This window comes from Epinephelus moara, chromosome 13, assembly GCF_006386435.1.
Source record: "Epinephelus moara isolate mb chromosome 13, YSFRI_EMoa_1.0, whole genome shotgun sequence".
Taxonomy (NCBI): Eukaryota; Metazoa; Chordata; class Actinopteri; order Perciformes; family Serranidae; genus Epinephelus; species Epinephelus moara.
Window position 1 is genome coordinate 27,335,256 of NC_065518.1, and position 22,669 is coordinate 27,357,924.

At 41.0% G+C, this 22,669-nt stretch overlaps 2 protein-coding genes across 2 annotated transcripts in view; one reads left to right on the top strand and one right to left on the bottom strand.

Annotated features, from left to right (window-relative positions):
• Window positions 1–774: 774 nt before the first annotated feature.
• On the bottom strand, window positions 775–2,928 carry LOC126399548 (cytochrome c oxidase assembly protein COX19). The gene is made up of 3 exons (XM_050059581.1): window positions 2,745–2,928; window positions 1,306–1,417; window positions 775–1,169 (listed from the first exon to the last, which is right to left on the bottom strand). The coding sequence occupies exons 1-3, from the start codon at window positions 2,824–2,826 to the stop codon at window positions 1,079–1,081; spliced, it is 285 nt and encodes a 94-aa protein (XP_049915538.1). The 5' UTR covers window positions 2,827–2,928; the 3' UTR covers window positions 775–1,078.
• A 1,403-nt stretch (window positions 2,929–4,331) lies between these two features.
• LOC126399533 (arf-GAP with dual PH domain-containing protein 1) overlaps window positions 4,332–22,669 on the top strand; it is a 46,688-nt gene continuing 28,350 nt past the window's right edge. Inside the window, exons 1-2 of the mRNA XM_050059560.1 lie at window positions 4,332–4,678; window positions 20,854–20,981. Of these exons, the coding sequence (XP_049915517.1) occupies window positions 4,588–4,678; window positions 20,854–20,981 (219 nt within the window). The 5' untranslated portion in view covers window positions 4,332–4,587. The remainder of the gene's footprint in view (window positions 4,679–20,853; window positions 20,982–22,669) is intronic.

Consider the following 22,669-nt stretch of genomic DNA (forward strand, 5'->3'; position numbering starts at 1 on the left):
ATGAGTAAATTAGACTTTAAACATTATTTGGAAAGTCAAACAAAAGGAAAAGCCTTTTATATTTATCGTATTTATTACAATCAAGAACGAGCTAATTAAAAATCAAAACACATATGACAAACTTGGCTAACAAACAATAACAATATATATCAAACTGAAAGAATATGGCATGTGCAAAATTTCAACTTTCTTCTTTTTTTATTTTCAGTTTTATTTTACTGCATCCTAAATGTGTTTTGTCTTTCACTTTCTCTTACACAGATGTTTTCCACATACACTCCACTCCATCAAGCCCATCAATGCTGTAGCATTAGAGCTAGGATTTTGGTGCACCCTCATCTGTGTGGCACTCTAAGCTGCCACCTGCATGTTGCCTATAGAAACATCCTCTACTGAGTATTGCCAGCCAGCCTAGATCACATTTGAGTGGATACTTTATGTTTTGAGTTTAACATGAGTCATCACATTTACATTTTACAGCAAAAGAGACGAGAGGGGTTTTGACTGTAAAAAAAAAATGAAAAGGATTTTTTTCTGACACATATTTAGTATGTAACATTAGCAATAAACACAGGGACACATAATTACGACATGAAAATTTGATTTGTTTTTCATTTCACTGCTTCTTCAGTGAAAAAAAAAAAATAAAAGCAGTGACCACCTGTTTCTACTGTTCATGATTATGTCCAGCCATACAAATGCAATATCAACGACTTGCCAGCAGATGTCACCATTTTGACTGTATTGATTGCTTGAGTCAATTTGCACACACAGTTTAGTTTAAAAACAAAAGATTTATTCACAAGCCAAAATATCATCTCCATATATTACATATCATATCTTATGTACACAAAATATTGATACAATTAGTTTGTTCTCTGTAACAAACTAAGGCCCCAAAGCAAACCACAGTGTCCTCTCGCAGGCCCACTGTCTCAGAGTCTCTGAAGCGAATCTCCTCAGCTTCACACTCACAGCAGTCTTTGCCTTTAATCTGCACAACAAATTGTTTGATAAAAAATTTCCCAGCAATACCATCACTGCATTTCTGAAACAGCAGCTGTGGTGCAGTAACAGGTCAGGGTTTAGTGTCTCTGTCTGCTTGACTCGGAGGATCCATCAGGTCCTTGAATCCCAGTTTCTCCAGAGGCTCTCTGGCCATCAGCTGACTGGAAAACACAAGACAGCTCTCAGGAAAAATTACAATTCTCGTGTAAAGGTATAACTACAGTGTTACAGTTTACTCAGTCGGCAGATCTAAGGATTTTAAGAGGTGTAAGCTGTATTTTCAATGAGGTTTCTTACTTGTCCATGCGGCATTCCAGGTACTCTTTGGACTGCAGTCGGCACTTGGAGTTGTCAAAGCTGTTTTCTCTCAGACATTTCATAAATATATCCTTGAAGGCTTTACACTCTCCTGAAATAATAAAGCATATCAACATCAAAGTCCAGCCGAACCGTAGAGATGTAAGACATTATTCCTTGTCATATGTTTGAAAATGTCCTCTGTATTTTGTTTATTTTGTAATGCTTTAGATGACTCCCTTTGTGATGTACTATTATTGGTTTTATCTTAAGTCAGCCTGGTTGTCACCACACAAGATAATTACTTCGACACAAACCTGAGTCACTTTGATTCAATTGCACCTGACAAAAAGACAGTTTGAGCCCAAACTTTACTTCCTGTAATAAAGAAGGGGTTTTAAAAGGAGCAGCACTGTGAGTCCTCTGGTAGATGTAACTCACAAATATAGTTTGTTGGACTGTGTGTGTGTTTTATCAATGATTGTTAATTTAGAACACAGCAGCCTGTATTAGCTAAGGCCCAGTATGAGCCTGCCATGTATAACCATTAAGCAGTAGTGGACAAAGTGCTCAGATACAATACCACGGTATACAAATACTCTGCTACAAGTCAAATACCTGCATTCAGTATTAAAAGTATAAAAGTATTAGAATCAACATATACTTAAAGTGGCAAAAGTAAAAGTACTCATTTTGCATTAGACCCATTTCAGCATAAAATATATTATAGGATTTTGATTATTGATGCATTAATGTGTGCATCACTTTAATATTTCAGCTGGTAAAGGTGAGGGTATTTTAATTTACCAATATGACTGTATTAATTAATTTGTAGACCTATACAGTTTATATATATTACTTACTATATGTGTAGCTTTCCAATTCCGTACTGAGGATCAATAAAACTTATGGACATATGTATTACACCATAATTTGTTCATTACATTTTGTATTATTAATCTGGCAATCTAGTAAATAGCTAAAGTTAGCAAACAGGTAAGAGTAAAAGTAAAAATGAAGATGTGACGTAGCAGAAAATGGAAATATTTACGAAAAGTACAAGTACTTCAAAATATTACTAAAGTACATTACTTCAAAGTAATTACTTGGTTTCCACAACTGAGCTGAATTACTGTAAAATATTATAAAAATGACCAATATAGCGCGAGCTACGGCAAGCTGTGAGGGGCAGTTTTATCAGTGTCCTTAGTGGTCCTGTTTTCAGCCGTCAAAGGGCAGCTGCATGTCTCCAGAGAGGAAACCGATGGACGGGTCTTTGTTTATCAAACAGCTGCAGACTATAATGTCTGTCTCTGCTTGAATTCACAGTTTACTCATGAAACATTCATTCTGCAAACACACAGGAGCTCTCAGGGCAGACTGAATTTAAACAGTGTTATTCAACAGGGACAAACACGACATTTTGCATCTCATCTTACCAAAATGGTCCAGAGGGAACGAGCCTTTGTCAGGAGCCCGAGGTTTAAAACTCTTCGACCCGAAATTCATGGCGGTAGACATGTTTTATTTTGTTTAAAGTGTCTGTCTTTTAAGAAGCCGCAAGATTTCTGTAAATACGGAGGCAACGCAGCACCCTGTTGTCGCGTAAATATGACGTATTCATTTTTTCTGGGGCAGTCGCAGCAAACAGACATTAGCAATCGAGTGAATCGCATTGATGATCGATCAGGTTTTCGATTTAGGCGTTTTAACTTTACAAAGAAACAGCAAATCACCACCAAAATTTTGTATAAGCTCATAATTATTAACTAAATCTGAACTAGATCTGGTTTCATTTTGTTCTTTAAAAACGCCTGACTGTAATTAGACCCTAAAGGGAAATTTGTGATCTGAGATATTGGGCTATTTAAATAAAATGGATTTAACTAGCTTTAAACGCACAATGACAGAAAACCAGATAGACTAATAAATTAAAAGGCAAAGTCAACATTAAAAGGACACAAAATGGCCAAATGGTGAAATATCATAATGACATAGGAATAAAAAAATAAAATATTAAATAGGCCTACTACTCCAGTCCCACAAAATAAAAGTAGTCTTACATCCCACTGTTATAAATGAATCTTTATTTGGGTTATTTTTTCACCACATAATCATACTTCTGTGTAATGTATAATAACAGAGAACCAAACAGATAATAATCCCTATAGCTGTATAAAAAGAGGACAATCCTATACAATATACGACACAATATAGTCTTTTATAACACTAAATATAATACACAAAATGATGTTCTAGAAATTAAGAAAAGTGGAAAAAAAATTTTTTACACTGTCTACTCCTGTGATGACTGCAACCTTATTTTTAAACTCAATTTTAAATAATTTTAAATAATCTTTTAATCTTTGCACACCTTGTCTGCACTTTTGCTATTTTTAATGGTGATTTTAAAAAATGTAAATCATTAAGTAATTAATTTTACCTTTTATATCTTTTTTCGTCTTTACTCTTTTCTATATCCTTTATTATGTTTTATATTTTATTGCTCTGTAAAGCACTTTGCATTGCTCTTGTGTATGAAATGTGCTAATAAAATAAAGCTGCCTTGCTTTTCCATGTATTGCAAACCATAAGGCTAAAAACCACAAAATTAAATAATAATACAGTATGATAAAATACTGTAGCCTGCAGAAACACAAGTAGGCTACAATATTAACCAGGTAAAATTATTAAAAATATCCTGTTTAATTGTTTTAATTTGTATTCCCCTTTTTTCTCTCATGCATTAGTCTGCAATTGTGTTGTTGTTTGCACTGCTGGGTTTCAAGACAGCTCATGTGTAAGTACTTTCTTGTCAAAGATAATGGCTGACTTTTCAGAGATTGTAGGGATGCACACTTAAATGTGTTCTGGTACTCCACCGCTGGGTGTCTCACTTTGATCAGATATGACCAGGGGTGGAGGGGAGAGGAGACAGACAGGCAGGCAGGGGAGGAGGGAGTGAGGAGGAGGAGGAGGAGGTGATGGTAACATATAGGCTTGATTATTATGCAGTCAGTGAGACTCAGTAATAAAGCTATCAGTGAGACACACACACACACAGAGACACAGAGACAGAGAGGTTTCCTCCAGCCCCGGCTCGGATCGCTCAGTCTCCTCCGGTCCTTCCTCCCTCCAGTCTCTCTCCTCCTCCTCCTCCTCTCACTTAAGATCGGAGGTGACAGGTGATCGAGCAGTCAGTCTGTCTGTCGGACTCCAACAGCGGATGTTCTTGGGCAGGCTTCTTCCCACCGCGGTGAGGCTGGACGGATAAAACTCACCATGGCGCTGGAACCGGAGGGGAACAACCGGCTCCTGCAAGACGTGCTGGCGAGACCGGGGAACGAAACGTGCGCGGACTGCGGCAATCCAGGTAAGCAACCCCCCCAAAATCTACATCTGATGGAGCCGGTGCATGCAGCTGCAGACACACTAATGCATGTAAGATGCTGGGATTAAGGCGGTGAAAGGAGACAACTGGTGCTTTGAAACCCAACAAGTCTGAATGAATGTGGTCCAGATATGATGACAAAGGCCTGACAGCACACATCTACCTGAAAACACCCTATATGCAGGTATAATGAGGCCTATAGAGACTGGACTCTGGACTTGGTCTAAGCCATAAACACATAAAACACTCCTGTGTGTGGCTGTCATGGTGTGTGAGGGTGCACAAAGACATGTCAACTATCCCCTCCACAGTTATTAGTGTGTCCACAGTGTGTGTTTTGCTGGTGTTGTGGTCTGGTGTCATCATGTTCTACACTGTCAGCAACACCATACAGCTCTGTAATTACCACTGTGTGCATTTGTGTGTGTGTGTGTGTGTGTGTTTGTGTGTGTTTGTTTTTCATGTAAATGGCACTAATTTTACCAGGGTTATTTATTCTCCATTAAGCAGCTTCATCCCTTTCTTCACCTCTCCATCCTCTCTCTCTCTATCCTCTCCCCATGCATTCCCCCTTTAATCCTCTCTCTCCCTCCCTTCTCTTCACCCCCCCTCCTCCTTTCTTCTCACTGAAATGGCAATAAACCAGTGAGTGGCCACAGAGGCTTCAGTACGGGCCGTACGCCCAGTGTTTGGAGCCGAGCCCGCCCAGGATGCCTGTTCCTTGGCCCTGGTTACGGCTCCTCTGAGGACTGGCTGTTTCGGAGCAGCTTTTGGAGCCGGAGGCGCTCTCGCAAAATTAGATAGCTTTGTTCTGAGCGGTGGACACTTGAAGAGGGATTTCATTTTGACCAGAGGGTGTTATCTTGTTGAGAAATAAGTAGAGAAATGGCTCCTCTCCTCACGGTTGGTGCTGTGTGTGTGTGTGTGTGTGTGTGTGTGTGTGTGTGTGTTGACAAGCAGCTTTAAAGTATCTGAAATTTTTATGTGGCCTTTTGCTTCTCAGTACCACCAACTTATATAACTGCAGGTCATATAGCAAGTTTATTCACACTTGGTCTAAAATATCTTCACAATTATTGGACAGATTGCCGTGGTATTTTTTAAGGACATTCATGGTTCCCAGAGGATGACTCCTACTGATTTTGGTGATCTCCCCATTTGTCCTCTAGCACCTCCAGCAGGTTAAGGTTTTTACTTATCCTGTAAAATATCTCAACATGTCCCTGACAGATTGGTGCAACATTTTGTACAGACATTCATGAACCCCAGAGGACGTATCCTGTTGACTTTGGTGATCCCCTCACTTTTCCTCTAGCACCACAAGTGAATTAAAGTTTTTACTTATCCTGTAAAACATCTCGACATCTGCAGAATGGATTGGAACATGTATAGACATTCATGGCCCCCAGAGGAATTCCACAAACTTTGGCAATCTTCTCATTTGTCCTCTAGCACCACCAACAGGTTACAGTTTATAAGTTATCCTGTAAAATATCTCAACATGTACCTGACGAATTGGCACAAAATTTTGTATAGACATTCATGGTCCCCAGAGGATGCATCGCACCGTCTTTGGCAATGTTCTCATTTGTCCTCTAGCACCACCAACAGGTTACAGTTCTTAAGTCATCCTGTAAAATATCTAATCCTGTACGCGACAGATTGGCAGACATTCATGGTCCCCAGAGAATAAATCCTACAGACTTTGTTGATCCCTTCACTTTTCCTCTAGCACCACCAGCAGGTTAAAGATTTTACTTATCCTGTAAAATATCTAAACAACTAGGCCTATGTAATAGATTGGAACAAACTGTTTTACAAGAATTCATGGTCCCCAGAGCATGTATCCTACTGACTTGGTGATCCCCTCAATTAGCCTCTAGCCTCACAAGTGAATTAAAGTTTTTGTTTATCCTGTAGAATATCTCTACAAAATGGAGTGGAACAAAATTTTGTACAGACATTCATGGTTCCAAGAGGATGTTGCCTAATGACTGAAAAATGAAATGTATCAGCAACAGTTTCATTTACTGCTATGAAATTTGGTTCAGACAATCATGGTTCCCAGAGGATGAATCCTACTGACTTTGGTGATCCCCTCAATTTTTCTTTAGCGCCAGGACTGAATAAAAGTTTTTACTTATCCTGTATAATATCTCAACATCTACGCAATGGATTGGGCCAAAATTTGGTTCATTTCCCACATTCATGGGTACTGATAAAATGAAGTGCAATAACCTGATAATGTTCCCTGATAATTTCCTCTAGTTCAATAATCAGGTCAATGATTGCCAAGTACCTGCAGAACTAGTGACATTTCACCAGCCTCAGCTGCATCATAGTGCTAATTAGTAAATGCTAGCATGCTAACACTAAACTAAAATGGTGAACACAATAAACAGCATTGTCACTGTATTCATGTTGCCGTGCTAGTGTTAGCATTTAGCTCAAAGCACCACTGTGCCTTCGCACAGCCTCACAGAGATGGCTGCAGACGTTCGTGCCTCCAGAGTCTTGTTTGGGGAAAATTAGCACAATTACCAATACACATATGGCCTTATTTGACCTAAACTGTTCTGCAATGATCCACGGTGCCTGGAGGAAACATCGGCTCTGATTGTTCCCCTGCTGAGATTGTTCATCAGTTTTGCCACTTTCACCTTTGCAGAAATCAAATTTAGCCTCGGTGAAGCGAAGGCAGGACAGATGTTCCGTGTTGTGCAGCAGCTGCCAAATAGTCAGAGATGCTGGTAATTGCAGGGTGACTGATTGATCACAGCTTGGAAAATCTCAGCTGGTGCTGTGACTCATATATGCTGTCTTATCTCTCAACAAGTGCTTAGATTCCCTTGAGCAAGGCACATAAACACAACAACTACTGAAGCTGTTATGTGGTCAACAGTAGAACTTCGGTGAATCCAACAGCTGCTTTCTTGCATATTTGCATTTGAAAACTGGGCTCACTTCAGGAAATTTTAGGAGAGCTGGCTGCACAGATGAAAAGTGTTAGGATAGCCATCCATCAACCAGACTTATCTTTCTCCATCCCTCTGCTACCAGATCAGGCATTCCCAGGCTCATAATTCATATCTCATAATGGTCAAGATATGAATTATTGATGCTGGCTCGTCGGCTCTGTCCCAGATGGGGACAGTATCTTATCTCAGTGGCTTTTTCAGGAAAACATCAGAGTTTCATTACAGCTCAAAACACCACAAATCATCTCAACACAGCAAAGGACACAGACAAACATGTATTGCACAGAAGTAGATGTGAGCTAAGTTTACCAAGGACATAGGGTGGATACGTAAGTAGGCTGTAACTGTGTGGACCTAGACATACACTTTATCAGGACGAGCCATCTAGACTGATATATGACTGATAAATGACGAATGTTAGAATTGTAACTGAGAAGATATCGTCATGTCTTCTCAGTTACTCAAGGAGCACTGATTTATTTGGTATTTCTAAATGTCACAGTTTGTACAATTTAATCGGGGCTGATGGCACCTACATTCATTTGTAATCTGATCACATTACCCAAAATTAAATGTACTGTAATCAGTTACTCCCCCACTTTGTCAGTCAAATAATTTAACTATCATGGCAGGAAATTCAGCGATGTCTTCGTCGCACTTTACCAGCTGGAAATGCGGCAATGTCTCAGTAAAACAGCTGTTTTTTGTGGCACTATTCCTGGTGGAAATACAGGGATGTCTCAGTTTAAAAAAAAAATCTCTTTTCATGGCATTTTCCCCAGTGGAAACACAGCGGAGTCTTGGTAAAAATACAGCGATGTCTTGGTATAAACCAACTGCTCTTCATGGCACTATCCCTAGTGAAAATACACCAATGTCTTGATGAAAACCAAGCGCTTTTTGTGGCACTATCCCTGGTGGAAACACAACGTCTTGGTAAAAAACAGTGATGTCTTGGTATAAACCAACTGCTTTTTGTGGTACTTTACCAGCTGGAAACTCATCAAGGTCTCAGTAAAAAAACAACCTCTTTTCGTGGCATTATTCCTGGTGGAAATCCAGGGATGTCTAAGTTTTTAAAAAACACTTGTTGTGGCATTATCTCCAGGGGAAACACAGTGATGTCCTAGTAAAAAAATTTCTTGGAAAAAACAGCAATGTCTTGGTAAAGACCAAACACCTTGTGTGGCACCATGCCTCGTGGAAACACACCCATGTCTTGGTAAAGATACAGTGATGTCTTAGTAAAAACCAAGTGCTTTTCAGATACTATCCGTGGTGGTAACACAGTGATGCCTTGCTAAAAAACAACCACTTTTGTTGTTTGTTGGTTTGGAACGGTGGTCTGCAGCTTGACAGGTGTCTGCCTTAAGGTGTCACGCTGTCCTCCATCCCCTCTATCTCCTCCATCTCCCCAAGACAAAGTCAGCTTATATACTGCGTCACATTAGAAACGCTGATATATGTGTGAAATGTACAAATATTTCTGTGGTTTGCAGAAACGTACAATGCCAACACTTTCTGGCAACTGGGCTGGTAGCAGATGAGATAACTAAATTCTGAATTCTAAATTCTTGTCATAGGTAATTTTATTTACAAAAAGTAAAAATGACTGTGGATGGAGGGCTGAAACAGAGAAAAAGCCACATGACTAATTTAAACTGGCTTCAGGTGTAAGTGTGTGAAGATACACTTCAGTTACCCCTACCCAGATGTGTTAAACTAACTTGCTATAGCTAGCAAGGTGACAATCATTCATTCTATTTCTAATTCATCTAACCACTTCATCCTCTTGAGGGTCGCAGGGGGGCTGGAGCCTGGGCATTGAGCGAGAGGCAGGGTACACCCTGGACAGGTCACCAGACTATCGCAGGGCTGACACATAGAGACAGACAACCACTCACACTCACATTCACACCTACGGACAATTTAGAGTTATCAATTATTAACCTAGTAACCTAGTAACCTAATAATTAACCTAGTCCCCAATCTGCATGTCTTTGGACTGTGGGAGGAAGCCGGAGTGCCCGGAAAGAACCCACGCTGACACGGGGAGAGCATGCAAACTCCGCACAGAAGGGCTCCCGCACCCGGGATCGAACCGGCAACCCTCTTGCTGTGAGGCGACAGTGCTAACCACCACACCACCGTGCCACCCAAGGTGACGATCACCTCAGCAAAAATGGAGTCAGCTTTATCGTGATAAATGTTTCCCTCAAAACAAGCACAGAAACTAACCAATTTGGTATAACTAGAAAAGCAATGGAAAGCTGATGATCTCCAATATGGCTGCTGCATTACATCACATGAAGCCCCTCTATTGTATGTGAATCTGCAGGCTTCCAGAGTAAAGACAGACTATCACATCATCAGCAGTGACCTGGCTGTCCTTACCCTTGTCTTATCTTCCCATCACAGATACAGCATCCATTAAGCAGTCAGACAGCCTGCAGTAATTGGTCTGAAAACACACACAAAGTGGCAAAACCGCTTGTCCGTTTTTTATGCTTAGTCATTCTTACTCTGCCCTTCCTTACCTTTGCCTTTTTCCCCCCTATCTTTTCTCTGCTGGTGTGCTCAGATGAGACCCACTGCAAGGCTGAGCTGGGAGCTTATACGGCAGGGTTTCTCTGTAGCTCAGCAGCGTTGTAGTTCTGCCCTTCGCTAAGGACACACAAATGAGTAATTCCCTCCGGAGAGAAGCCTCAGCAGTCCTCTGAGGTGTGAGGAAGGTGTTTGTTGAACAGCAGAAACAGCAGGAACTATGATGAGATAGGAGGGGGTTCAGGCTCCTATGGCAGCCCGCTTGTGGCTTCCCAGACTGTTTTTCAATGTTTTTTAAAGAAAAGTTGAAGAAAACAAAAAACTTTTCTGCATTTCTCATTGCAAGAGTCTAGATAAAAACTAGTGTGAACAAGTGAGATATGGCCCTAGCCAATTAAATTGCTGGTAATGTGTTTGCTGCACAAATTATAGATTTTATTCTGAGGATTCCACCTTCACATAGATGTATTGTCTTGTTTTATTTGCAGGTTGATAAGGTAATTAAATGTTGACTTAGATTTGTAGGCACACCTTCAACCTCTGTGACCTCCTCATGCGGTACCTCATGCTCAAAGCTAGCATTGTATACCATTGCTATCCACTTTATTCCTATCCCCATGATAGGAATAAAGTGCAATTTCCAGTATTTCTTCCATTCCTCTGTAGTAGAAGGCAGAGGTGTGATCCCATGATCCTATTTCAGGTGTGACAGGTCATGTTCCCACATGATTTACTTCCCAGGAAGCTCAAAGAAAGGGAAAGACACCTGTACCATACTCCCCAGATACCGGTCCAGTGAAAGGAATTCGCACCTATAATTCACGCACGGTATCACAGGACTAGGAATAACATGAACAAGAGAGGAAGAACAGCAGAATGAGAGAGAATTTACTCAATTGTATACTGCTTCATATAAATTGGAATTGAATTTCACTTTTTCAGCAGTAATCTTTCTTTAAGAATTGCCCCTTCATTCAAGGGACCATAGCATACTGAAGCAAGTATTTTACATGGAACCAAATGCACCCATCGTCAACGGAGGATTTACAAAACATCATGTCAAAGTTTTGCCTCTAACCCCAGAGACGTCAAAACTGACTTTATTCTTTACTTTATTAATCCCTGAGGGGAAATTCAATTTTTCACTCTGTTGTCAATTACACACAGGTCCGAACACACACATGCACAAACTGGCCCTATACATGCACTAAGTGGAGAGATGTCAGAGTGGGCTGCCCATGACAGGCGCTCTGAGCGGTTGGGGGGTTCGGTGCCTTGCTCAGGGGCACCTCGGCAGTGCCCAGGAGGTGAACTGGCACCTCTCCAGCTACCAGTCCACGCTCCATATTATTAGTCCGGACGAGGACTTGAACAGGCGACCCTCCGGTTCCCAACCCAAGTCCCTATGGACTGAGCTACTGCCGCCCCATATCTAAATTTTCTACCAGGAAGTTGCCTTCAAATTGGAGACAAACTGGAGAATCCTAGTGGCTCCAACACTTTTGATGATACAAGGTGGAAGACTTTCCTGCCTGACAAACAGGCAGTGTGCCATCTTTTTCGGCAACATCTTGCTTTATTCACAACCAGGAGCTACCCAGTAAAATTACAGTGATTTACTGTCATCCACCAGGCAGCTACACAGGAGTAATTCAGGGTTCTGATAAGTATAGTGGAGCAAGTCCTTGATACAATATGAGGGTCAATCTAAAATCAGCCTCCACATGGATTTGAAGCCAGAGAGGATAGGTGAATAATGGAGCTATACAGGTAAGCCTACCAACTTGTTAAAACACGCACTGGATTATTTTAAAATGGGTTATAGAGCCAGAAAAAAAATTGCCATTACTGTACAAGACATTGGCAGTTAAAAAAAGCATTTGTTTAGTAGGGGTATAACGATACATCGATCCACATCGATACATTGATTCATTGATTAACGATCCGATTACATCGAAGTAAAATGAAAACATCGATCCATATCGTCATCTTAAAGATACAACTTTATTTTGAAATTCACATAGCACGTCTGTGTGACCATTTCTGGGCAAGCGCGCCTCGGCTCAAACAACAAACAGAGCTCAGAAATAAAATGGTCAAATCATATGATATCGCGTCATACCGATCGCAGGCTGCTGAATCGTATCGAATCGAAATCGTATCGTGACAGACTTTGTGAAATCGGCAAACATCGTATTGTCATCCAAACAAATCAATATAATATCGTATCATGATGAAGCTAGCGATTTATACCCCTATTGTTTAGGGAGCTGTATCAATAAGTCATGGACAGTCTGATCTTACCTACAGTGCTGAAAATAGGAAAATGCAGTGAAATTATTATGCTATTGAAAATTAGATCTGTTCCAAATGTTGCTCCCAGGGTAGAGGGCATAAAATGGGGAACCTTTTAAAGTTCACGTAAATGTTACAATGGAGTGACCTTTGTTTCTTAAGGTGAACATTTCTGCTGTATCTAAATTTAGGAGAAAATTAGTCATTGAGCTTTCAACAGCTAAGAGGCATCAAAGTTAGATAGCTTTGACAGATCAGTTGGACTGAAAGTGGCTTAAAACGGAGTATCGTCTGCATAAGTGAGGAAAGTGATGGAATCAGGTCACCAAAGTTCAGCATACTTTAAAAACAAGGCAATATCGAGTCCAGTAGCCTCAAGGGATGAATACCATACAGTAACATACAATACTGTATGGTTGAACTGTTATCTTTAACCAAGATGAAGTGTGATGTATTTGCTCGAGCTGTTTTCAAGAAAAAACAAGGGTATTATGTCATCAAATGCTGCACTTTGATCAAGGAAGCTGAGGACAACCCACACTTCATCAACAGTTCCAAGATTCCAGCCAGTGACCTTCAAACTGTCTGTTTCAGCAAGCTGTTTCAGAGATTCGTCAAGCGACTGACATTTTAGAGCAGATGGTTACGCAGATAGATTTGATAGAAATGGCTCTTCTGTTCGAGGGAGCTCACAAAGTATCTGAGAAGAAACAAGTATCCTGCTGGAAAAGCTAATCTACCTTTGATAAATACAAACAATCTTACATGAACATTACATTTTAGTGAAGTCACCAGTACAAAAGACTCTGCACATGAGGTTGAGGTAGAGAGAGCTGCAGTCGTGAGCAGAGGTGGAATAAAAGTATAGACGCATGGTCAGTTATGATGATTGTGCTGTAAAAAAACATCCAGTCATATTCACAGAGGTCTGTGAATATGACTGGATGTTTTTAGTCAGTTGGCAGTCAAGCAGCTAATGAATGGGCCACTGAGGGTAAAGTATGAATGAAGCAGCTGATTCCAATCAGCTAATGTAAGTGTGACTAAAGTGCTCTGCTGGAACTAATGCAGTGCTCCATTTCACCATCCAACAATTTTATACACTTTTCCCACTGAAATTAGTGCATGTATGTAAGGTTTTTAAACGCAGGAAATCCCACTAAAATAGGTAATAGATTCCCTTCCCATTGCCAGTAGACTAAAACTATATACACAACTCTGCAGTAGACATGTATGCCTTTCTGTTTTTTGTTTTTTTTTCTTTTTAATCAGTTGGTCACCTTCACCATTGATGTGCTCGAGAAAACAGGGTTAGTACACAGTTCAAAGCAGCATGGGGGCCAGTGAAAATGTTTTGGTGGTTACTTCTATTTTATATAGGTTACTTATTCAGGCTCCCTTTCAGACTCATGCCGACTAATATTTGAGTGTCATTGCATCACACTATTTAAAAAAGGGGCAAAAAATGAGCGTGTCCACTCAAGTGTCATATTTCCGTGTCATATTGGAGCTGATTTTTGTCCAGTGAAGTGACTTTAGGGATTGCATGATAGTTAGGGATGGGAATTGATAAGATTTTATTGATACCAGTGCTATTAATACTTCTGCCTATCAGTCTGATTCTTTATCAGTTCCCTTATCGATTCATGATCTTTTTTCTGTGAAGAAAATAAACAAGGTTTACAAAGGCTTTTAGCATCAACACAACTGTTTTATTTATCCCTCTGTGCTGGCGATAGCCATAGCCTGAGACATTAAATTTGTCCGTCCGTCCATCTGTCCCATTCTTGTGAACACAATATCTCCACGTTTGGCACAAACGTTGACTTGGACTCACGGATGAACTGATTTGATTTTGATGGTCAAAGGTCAAGGTCACTGTGACTTTGTGTCTGCCTCATTCTTGTGAACTCAGTATCTCAAGAATGCCTTAAGAGAATTTCCTCAAATTTGGCACAAACATCCACTCACACTCAACACTGAACTGATTATATTTTGGTGGTCAAAGGTCAAGGTCACTGTGGCCTTAAAAAACATGTTTTTGGCCATAACTCAATATTCCATACTGTAATTATGACAAAATTTCACACAAATGTCTAATAGGATAAAACTATGAAGTGATGACATTTCATATCCAAAAGGTCAAACTTCAGCTTCACTGTGACATCACAATGTTCTGCAAAACTATTTTTTGGCCATCATTCTTTGCCATAACTCAGGAACAGAAGGGAAGACATTTGGTCGGATACAATATTGGTGACACTAATCTTGGGTGTCCACCTGTGCTGTTCTTTGCTGAGGCAGTAATTCTAGTTATTTTGAGTCTGAACACAGTGTCGAAACACAGTAAAAAAAAGCATGCATGTGACTAAGCATGACACTGATGTTATTATAACATAGGATATTTACCTTCAGTAATGATCATGCTGCTTGGGTGGGAACGGTGGCACTGGTGCGTAGAGTGCCAAATACACATTAAGCCCATGTCACATAGAGAGATGTTTCAGCATCATGTCATTGTTTTGCAATGTGCAACTGTCAGGAAAACCTGCCAGCATGGATGAAAGGAACTGATAAGCCTGGAGGCATAAGGTTCTGATGGAGCAGACAATTTGGAACCAGTTCTCAGTTCCCATCTCTAATGATTGTTTTCATATTTGATTTGATATTTAAATATGCTTAATGTATCAAAAAGGTTGTGTTTCTTTGCTTTATAAACCCTTTGTAAAAAGTAAAAAAAATAAAAAAAAATAGACTCAACAAGCAAAACATACTGTTTGGAGTATCCAAGGCATCCTGACGTCTGATTACAGTGGCGTAGCAGACACTGACATATTTTCTTGAAGAGGCTGTGTCAGAAAAAGGAAATGCAGACACTTGAAGCATAACAGATAAATTTCAGCTGTGTGAATCACTAGGAAAGCTAATGACACATGTCATTAGCACACAGGGAATCATTTAGGAAACCTACCCAGTAATGATCATCAATCTCTCACCATGGCAGCATGTAATGTAACACAAATTGTAGCTATGCACAGACACAATTCAACAGATTCGAGTGGGATATTTGATGTGTATACTATATTTAATGTTCACTCTTGCAGCTACAAAAGTCAGCCTCTAAAAATGTAGAAAACCTTGATGATTTTCTTATAAAAGCCTTGGGCATTTTACAAACCCAGGGTCAAGCTGAGGTTAGACAAAAGTTAAGTAAAATATAAGATTGTAATCACTGCTGTAGAAAGAAAAGCCTGTGCTGGTGCCTGAGGGGCTTAGCCAAGACACCAGAGGGTCACAACCTCTGCTGGCCCCACTGTCAAGTCATTAACCCCCACCATGAAGCAGCCTCTGACAGACTGATGTGTGTACGTTCAGACATACAAATGAACTGCTGCAGATGCAGAAAAGTGCCTGCGAATGCTCACAGGCACAGGGGCTGCCATTGTATAAATGCCCCCTCATTCATTTATCCCGCATCTGCCCTGCAGTGTAACGCCACAGGCACTTCTTTCTTCAACCTTGTGCGGTCGAATCAAAAGCTCTGTTGTCTCTCCACCAAACGCTGCAGCTCCTGCGAAACTTGACGTTTTTCTCTCAACAGTTCCCCAGAGACGGAGCAGCAGCTCTTTAACAAACACGCCTCAAACAGCATATGCACCACGAAACAAAACGGCAGAGTCACACTACATCAGGAGTTTCCCACCTCCTGTTCGCTACGGCTGTGCATCTGTTGTTCGCAGTAATCCTGTTGAGAAACATCTCTGAACATGTAGAGGAAGAAGCCCTGTGTGTGTGTGTGTGTGTGTGTGTGTGTGTGTGTATGTGTGTGTGCGGTTAGTCAGTCATGCGGCCACAGTAATCTCCATGAGTGCTGTCTGCTTCTCCATAAGGCCTGACTCAGACAGCGATGACCTCACCACAGAATGGCTGGTTGTGTGTTTTCGTGTCAGCAGGGTTGTGTGTAGGTGTGTATTATGCGTGTGTGTGTGCTGCTGGCAGAAAAAAGGAGATGTAACTAACGAATAAAAAAAGCAAGTGGTTTGATTTGTTCACATCAAAATGCCATCTCGAGTGCTTTGTGCTTAATCACAATCCAGAATGATTTAAAGATTAGGTGACATTTATAAAAATACTGCCTACTTGTCCTGGGTTAAAAGAGATAAATCGAAGGAAGATTATCGTAGATGCCAGTAACAGCCCCGCGGGGATATGTGCTCACGTCGTCTCTGCATGATAAAGAACCTGCACTCTTCCTCCCTTCCCTTCCTCCATGCCTCCTACCTCTCCTCCTCCATCACCTCCTCATCTCCTCTCCCCTGCTGCTCCCCAGTCAGGCTCTGTGGTATCCCCATCTATGCTTTCTCCAGCCTCCAGAGGACAGAGAAATGCAAGTGTAGTATTTTTTTTTTTTGCCCCTCTTCTCCTCCTTTCTCCCTCTCTATTGGCTCTCATATAATTCCCTTGAGTAATGCACGCTCTCACAGTGTGTGCGTGTGTGTATTCACATGGCTGCGGTGCACCACGCTGAGGGCTTCCTTGTGTGAGAAATGGAGAAATGGCAGCTGCTGAGAGAGTGCGATGGAGAGAGAACGTGGTGACTTTTGAGTGTTGCCCGCTGAGGACATGGCACTCTTGGTTGCTTGTGCATACACCTTGCATGTTAACACGAGAGCAAATATACTGAGCAATACACACTCACATATTCCAACATCCTGAATAGAGCCTGATTATTAGGCTACATTGGCCAAAGCTGATTTGAGCTTATCTAATAGATATATTGGCACTGGCTTACACTGTAGTTTAATTCTTAAACTGTAAAAGGTCATCTCTGTTGCATTCGATTCTTATCAAAAATGTTTTTATTAGCTGTTAATTAACTTGACTGGTATAACATCAGCGTTTATCAGGCTCTCATGAATGCCATGCTCATGAACAAAAAAACTAAAAAAGACATTTCTTTACATTAGTGCTGAAGCAATTGATCATCAGTCCACAGAAAATTAATCAGCAACACTTTTAATAATCCCTTAATTATCTGTTATTTATTTAGCATCAAGGCTAAGATGCTAGCAGCTCTGTGCGGCCATACTAATGCAGTGGTGCTTTTGGCTAAATGCTAATTTCAGCATGCCAACACGCTCATAGCATCTATGCAAACATGTTTAGGAGGTGTAGGAGGATGTTTACCATGTTTACCATGTTCACCATCTTAGGATAGCATGTTAGCATGCTTGCTAATTAGTACGTAGCCACAAATATAGCTGTGGCTGATGCAAAAGTCATCGAGGAATTTGGTCCGAATTTGACCTGATAATGATACTAGATGAAAAATCAGGGGATCATCAGAGTTACTACATTTTTAATTCTAAGAGGAACATAGGCTACAGTCTGTGATGCATCTTTACCGTCTGTCCTGCATCTCTCTCTGTCTCTGCCGGGTCCATGTCATTGGTTCGACAGCCCATTGGTCCGACATCCCATTAGTCCGACGATCCGCGGTGCTGAACGGCTTCCGGCAGGCGTATTTCTACCATGATGGTGCGCCGCGACCAGCTCTGGGTCAGCTGGGAAAGGCTTGAGGCGGAGCAGGCTCACAGCTTATGTGTTTGCCACTTTCTTTTTCATTTTAACCCACACCATGATCTTTTCCTGACCCTAACCAAGTGGTTTTTGTGCCTAAACCTAACCAGACCTTAACCACAGGGCATCATGATGATTTCGGAACGGACTTCGGAACAATGGGTTTAATATGGTCGGAACAATGGGATGTCGGACCAATGGGCTGTCGGACCAATGGGCAGTTCCCATCTCTCTCTCTCTCTCTCTCTGTCTCATTGTGTCATACGGATTACTGTTAATTTATTATGCTGATCTGTTCTGTACGACATCTATTGCACGTCTGTCCGTCCTGGAAGAGGGATCCCTCCTCAGTTGCTCTTCCTGAGGTTTCTACCATTTGTTTCCCCCTGTTAAAGGTTTTTTTTGGGGAGTTTTTCCTTATCCTCTGTGAGGGTCCTAAGGACAGAGGGATGTCGTATGCTGTAAAGCCCTGTGAGGCAAATTGTGATTTGTGATATTGGCCTTTATACATAAAATTGATTGACTGACTGAATTGAACATGAAAGTGCATTCCAAATTTTGAGGCAATTAAGGTTGGGCAGGTGTAAAAACTTCCAAACCGGCTTGATATTTCGTCAAACACCAGGCAAGACTGCTATGAGGAATTTTACCATTTGGTGTTGCACTTGTCTCAGCAGACGAGTGGAACATAATGAGACTTAGCTCTATTAGAACCACTTTAACGGCAGAACCACAATGCCCCCCAATTTTATGTTTGTACATTTTATAGAGAATGGCAAGGCAGAATAGCATTGTAAAAGTCCCACCTTGAACAGGCTGTATAAAAGGGGCTTGAGAGATCCCTCTAGTCTCATCTACTCACCTCAACAAACACATGAACTTTCTAGTTTGCATAAATTCCATCTGGTTTGGTTTGTACAAAAAATCGGCCCAACTCTTGTACAAATACATGGTGTAGATGTTGACATATTTCACTGGATAGGTGAAAACTTTGTCCTGCTGGTGGCGTTCAATGAGAAGTCAGGAGGTCACTAAAGTCCGTAGGCTTCTACCGAATTTCATTGCAATCTATTCAATTTATTTAGTTATTGAGATATTTCAGGCTGGGTCAAAGTGGTGGACAGGCTGACTGATTGACACTCTATTTTATATTAGAGTAAATTGAAGATAAATGGGTTTTGATGGTTGATAGAACGAAAGAAATTGTTTTTAAAGATGTCACCTTGGACTCTGGAAATGTAACTGACAGTTTAAGTGGTACTAAAAATGAATATTAGCTGCAGCAGAAAAAATGATCATCAGATCCCAATTTGTATACGACCTAGTAGGCAGCAGTTTTTTGTTTCTTTTACACAGCAGCTGACCACCTTCCTGTAGATTGTCTTTGTATTAGAAAACAGAAAATGATGGACAGATTAATCGATAGTGAAAGTAATCTTTTTAATTAGTTGCAGCCTTTATACTTCCCAACATCATTAATTATTATGAACTAGAAGAACACATTTATGTAGTTATTCATCAGGTTGCATGTGATCAATTATTCTGGTAATTATTTGATGAACCGATTCATTTTTATAGTCTTAAAATGTTAGATAATGGTGAAAAAGGCTCGTCCCAATTTCCCAGAGTGCAAGGTGACATTCAACTGAGTGTCCAAAAGCCACTGATGTTACATTTATGAACTTGGGCTCTTAAAATGCTTTTTTTTTAAATTTACCCACTGAGCTTTAATTTGCACAGATCAGATTATATCTACCTTCAGTGCAATCTGCATTTTCATCTCATTTTCTGACACTCAGCTCTCACCACACTCCGTCTTTCTCTCTCTGTCACCGTCTCTGACACTCTGCATCTCTGACATTGACAACTTCATTTGCATGGACAGAATCAAAGTCTACGTGTGATACAGTGACTCAAATGTACCTTTGCTGAACACCCACGGATGCTGCTGCTGCTGTATCATGCTGCAGAGAGGAGGAAAAAAAACCCTATTTTCTTCTTTCCTTTTTGCACATTCAGTCTGACTACTGATGAGGCTGTTGGTTTATCTGGAGCTGTAGTTGAAGTGTGTGTTTAGTCACGTGCTAATGTTGGCAATGAGCAGCATATGGTCTGTGCATAAGTGTGTGTGTACGTGCATGCCAGGATGTGTGTGTGATTTACTTTTCTGCTTTTCTCGTCTCCTTTAAAGTACAAAATATTACATACAAATGTGAGTGTGTCTTTTTGCATGGCGCACCATGTGTGTATTTTGGAGTCTGGCGATGTACCTAACCTGATAACTACCTCGGCTGAGTTCTGATCAGATCTCAGGCGGTCTGTTTCCTGTCAGTAAGCTAAATAGGATTTCCCCAAAATCATATTTTGCCGCCCTGCTCTCCTTTATGAGCAGGGACACACTAAACCACAGTCCCTTGTAATATTTGCCTCATTTACTTTGCTCCTATTACCCCTTAACAGCGCCAGCATCAGCACTTTCAGTATTTATAGCCTGAACCTTGAGCCGGTGTTCTCTTTGTTGCAGCGCTTTTATGACAAGATTTTCTCCCCCCTCCTCCTTTATCTCTCTTCAACCCCATCACCATTCTCTCTATCATTTTTCTTTGCCCGATTTCATTTCCTCCCTCCTCTCCCGCTCCCCAAACTCAATTCCCCTCCTTTCACCTCCATGCTTGTTCTTTCCACGCTCCCCCGGCTCTCCCTCCCTCCCTCTCTCTCTCTCTCTCTCTCTCTCTCTCTCTCTCTCTCTCTCTCCTGCAGAGCCGGACTGGGCGTCGCTGACTTTGGGCGTGTTTGTTTGCCAGGCCTGCTCGCTCCTTCACCGGAGCATCCCCCACATCAGCCGGGTCAAGTCTATCCAGGACACGTGGGATGCCAGTGACGTGGAGGTAGGGCAGTAATAGCAAACATACATCGTACTCGCATTGTAAAACCCCCACCTCCATCGAAAACAATGGTGTTCATTATGTCTTTAGTTTCTGATAATGACTTCAGTTGTTCTTTTATCTCAGACATGTTATGTTACATACCTTGACATGTTTCGGCAGAAACTTCCGCCTTCCTCAGAAGTGTCACTTGGTGGTGGTTGTGACACGTCTTTATCAGCTGATCTGCAGGACGGTCACGCCTCCCTAATATTGGCTGATTGACAGATCAGCTGATAAAGACGCGTCACAACCACCACCAAGTGATACTTCTGAGGAAGGCGGAAGTTTCCACCGAAACATGTCAAGGTATGTAACATCCTAACATGTCTGAGATAAAAGAACAACCAAAGTCATTTAGTGCATTGCATTATGATTCTCAAGTTGAACATTTTCTTTTATGCAGAGAGGCAGACTACACATGGCTCATACAATAAACCTGAACAACTAGTGATTCTTATCGCTAAGGGAAAATTTTAAGCACAAGGAAATTGGTGAATGCATTACCTTTTCTTAAGTCACTCGTTTGTCCTTTGAAAGGGAAACTTTACCGATTTTCAACCAGCTTTGTATCGTAACAATGTGGGTAGTATGTGCAAATGAACTGTGGTATATCATAAGTGCTTACGATTACCATGACCTGGATGACTGAGAATCTTCACCAACGAACTGTGGTATACTTTTCTTGCCAGCACCTTTCATCTCCCGACTCAAGTCCGCCAGATGTCATACTTCGCTATATAGGGCCGTTGCTCAAACCACAAATTTTATTTACGCATTCAAGTATAGAAGTTGATCGAGAGAGAGACCTGTCCGTTTCTTTCTCAAACTCAGACCAAACTGTATTGCCTAATTCTCACCTAAAATGTTTTCAGAAACATATTTTGGTGCACTGTTTAGCTGTATTTCAAGAGTTTGTGAATAGGAAGTAGGTGTTATACTACTTACTTTATTGTGTAAACAGAGGCAAAAAAAAAAACCCTCATATCAAACGGTAAAACTAGGCAGTGCTGATCAAATCTAAACCAAGATTCTGTAACTATGTTGCCAATTTCTCAACTTAAATGTTGTCAGAAACATATTTTAGTGTACTGTTTAACTGTAGTTTGAGAATGTTTGTTACCAGCCCTCGCCATGTTGTTTTCAGATGGGAACTTGCATTATGTCATCCACCAGCATGAGCATATATTGCCCTGCCTTCATCTGCTAATAAAATAATCGGAAAAATGAGTTCCCGACCGGGAAGATTCACATGACCGCCCCATCAAGTCAAAATAACAACTCAGAACATCCGCAAAAGTCTTGGTACACAAGTTGCAGAGTTGACATATAATTTGTAATATGGTATTTGGTTGTAACCATTAGTTGCTGTCCATGTAGAGTGACCTGGATGAGTAAGAAAAGTTATTTATTAGCATTAGTCAGGTAAGGCAATATTTTTAGAAGTTTTAGGGGATGCAACAAGTCTGGAACAAAATCTAACCAAGAAGCACGTGAATGCAGTATAGAGTGCCGAAGTCACGCCCCTTCCGGCAGAGCTCATGGGACCTTAGATCGGAAAAAATATGAATGGCAATGAATGGGGAGAGCAATATTATCTTTTGTTCCCATTTGAGTTGCGACATGAAATCTAAATATGTTGTTAATGAATT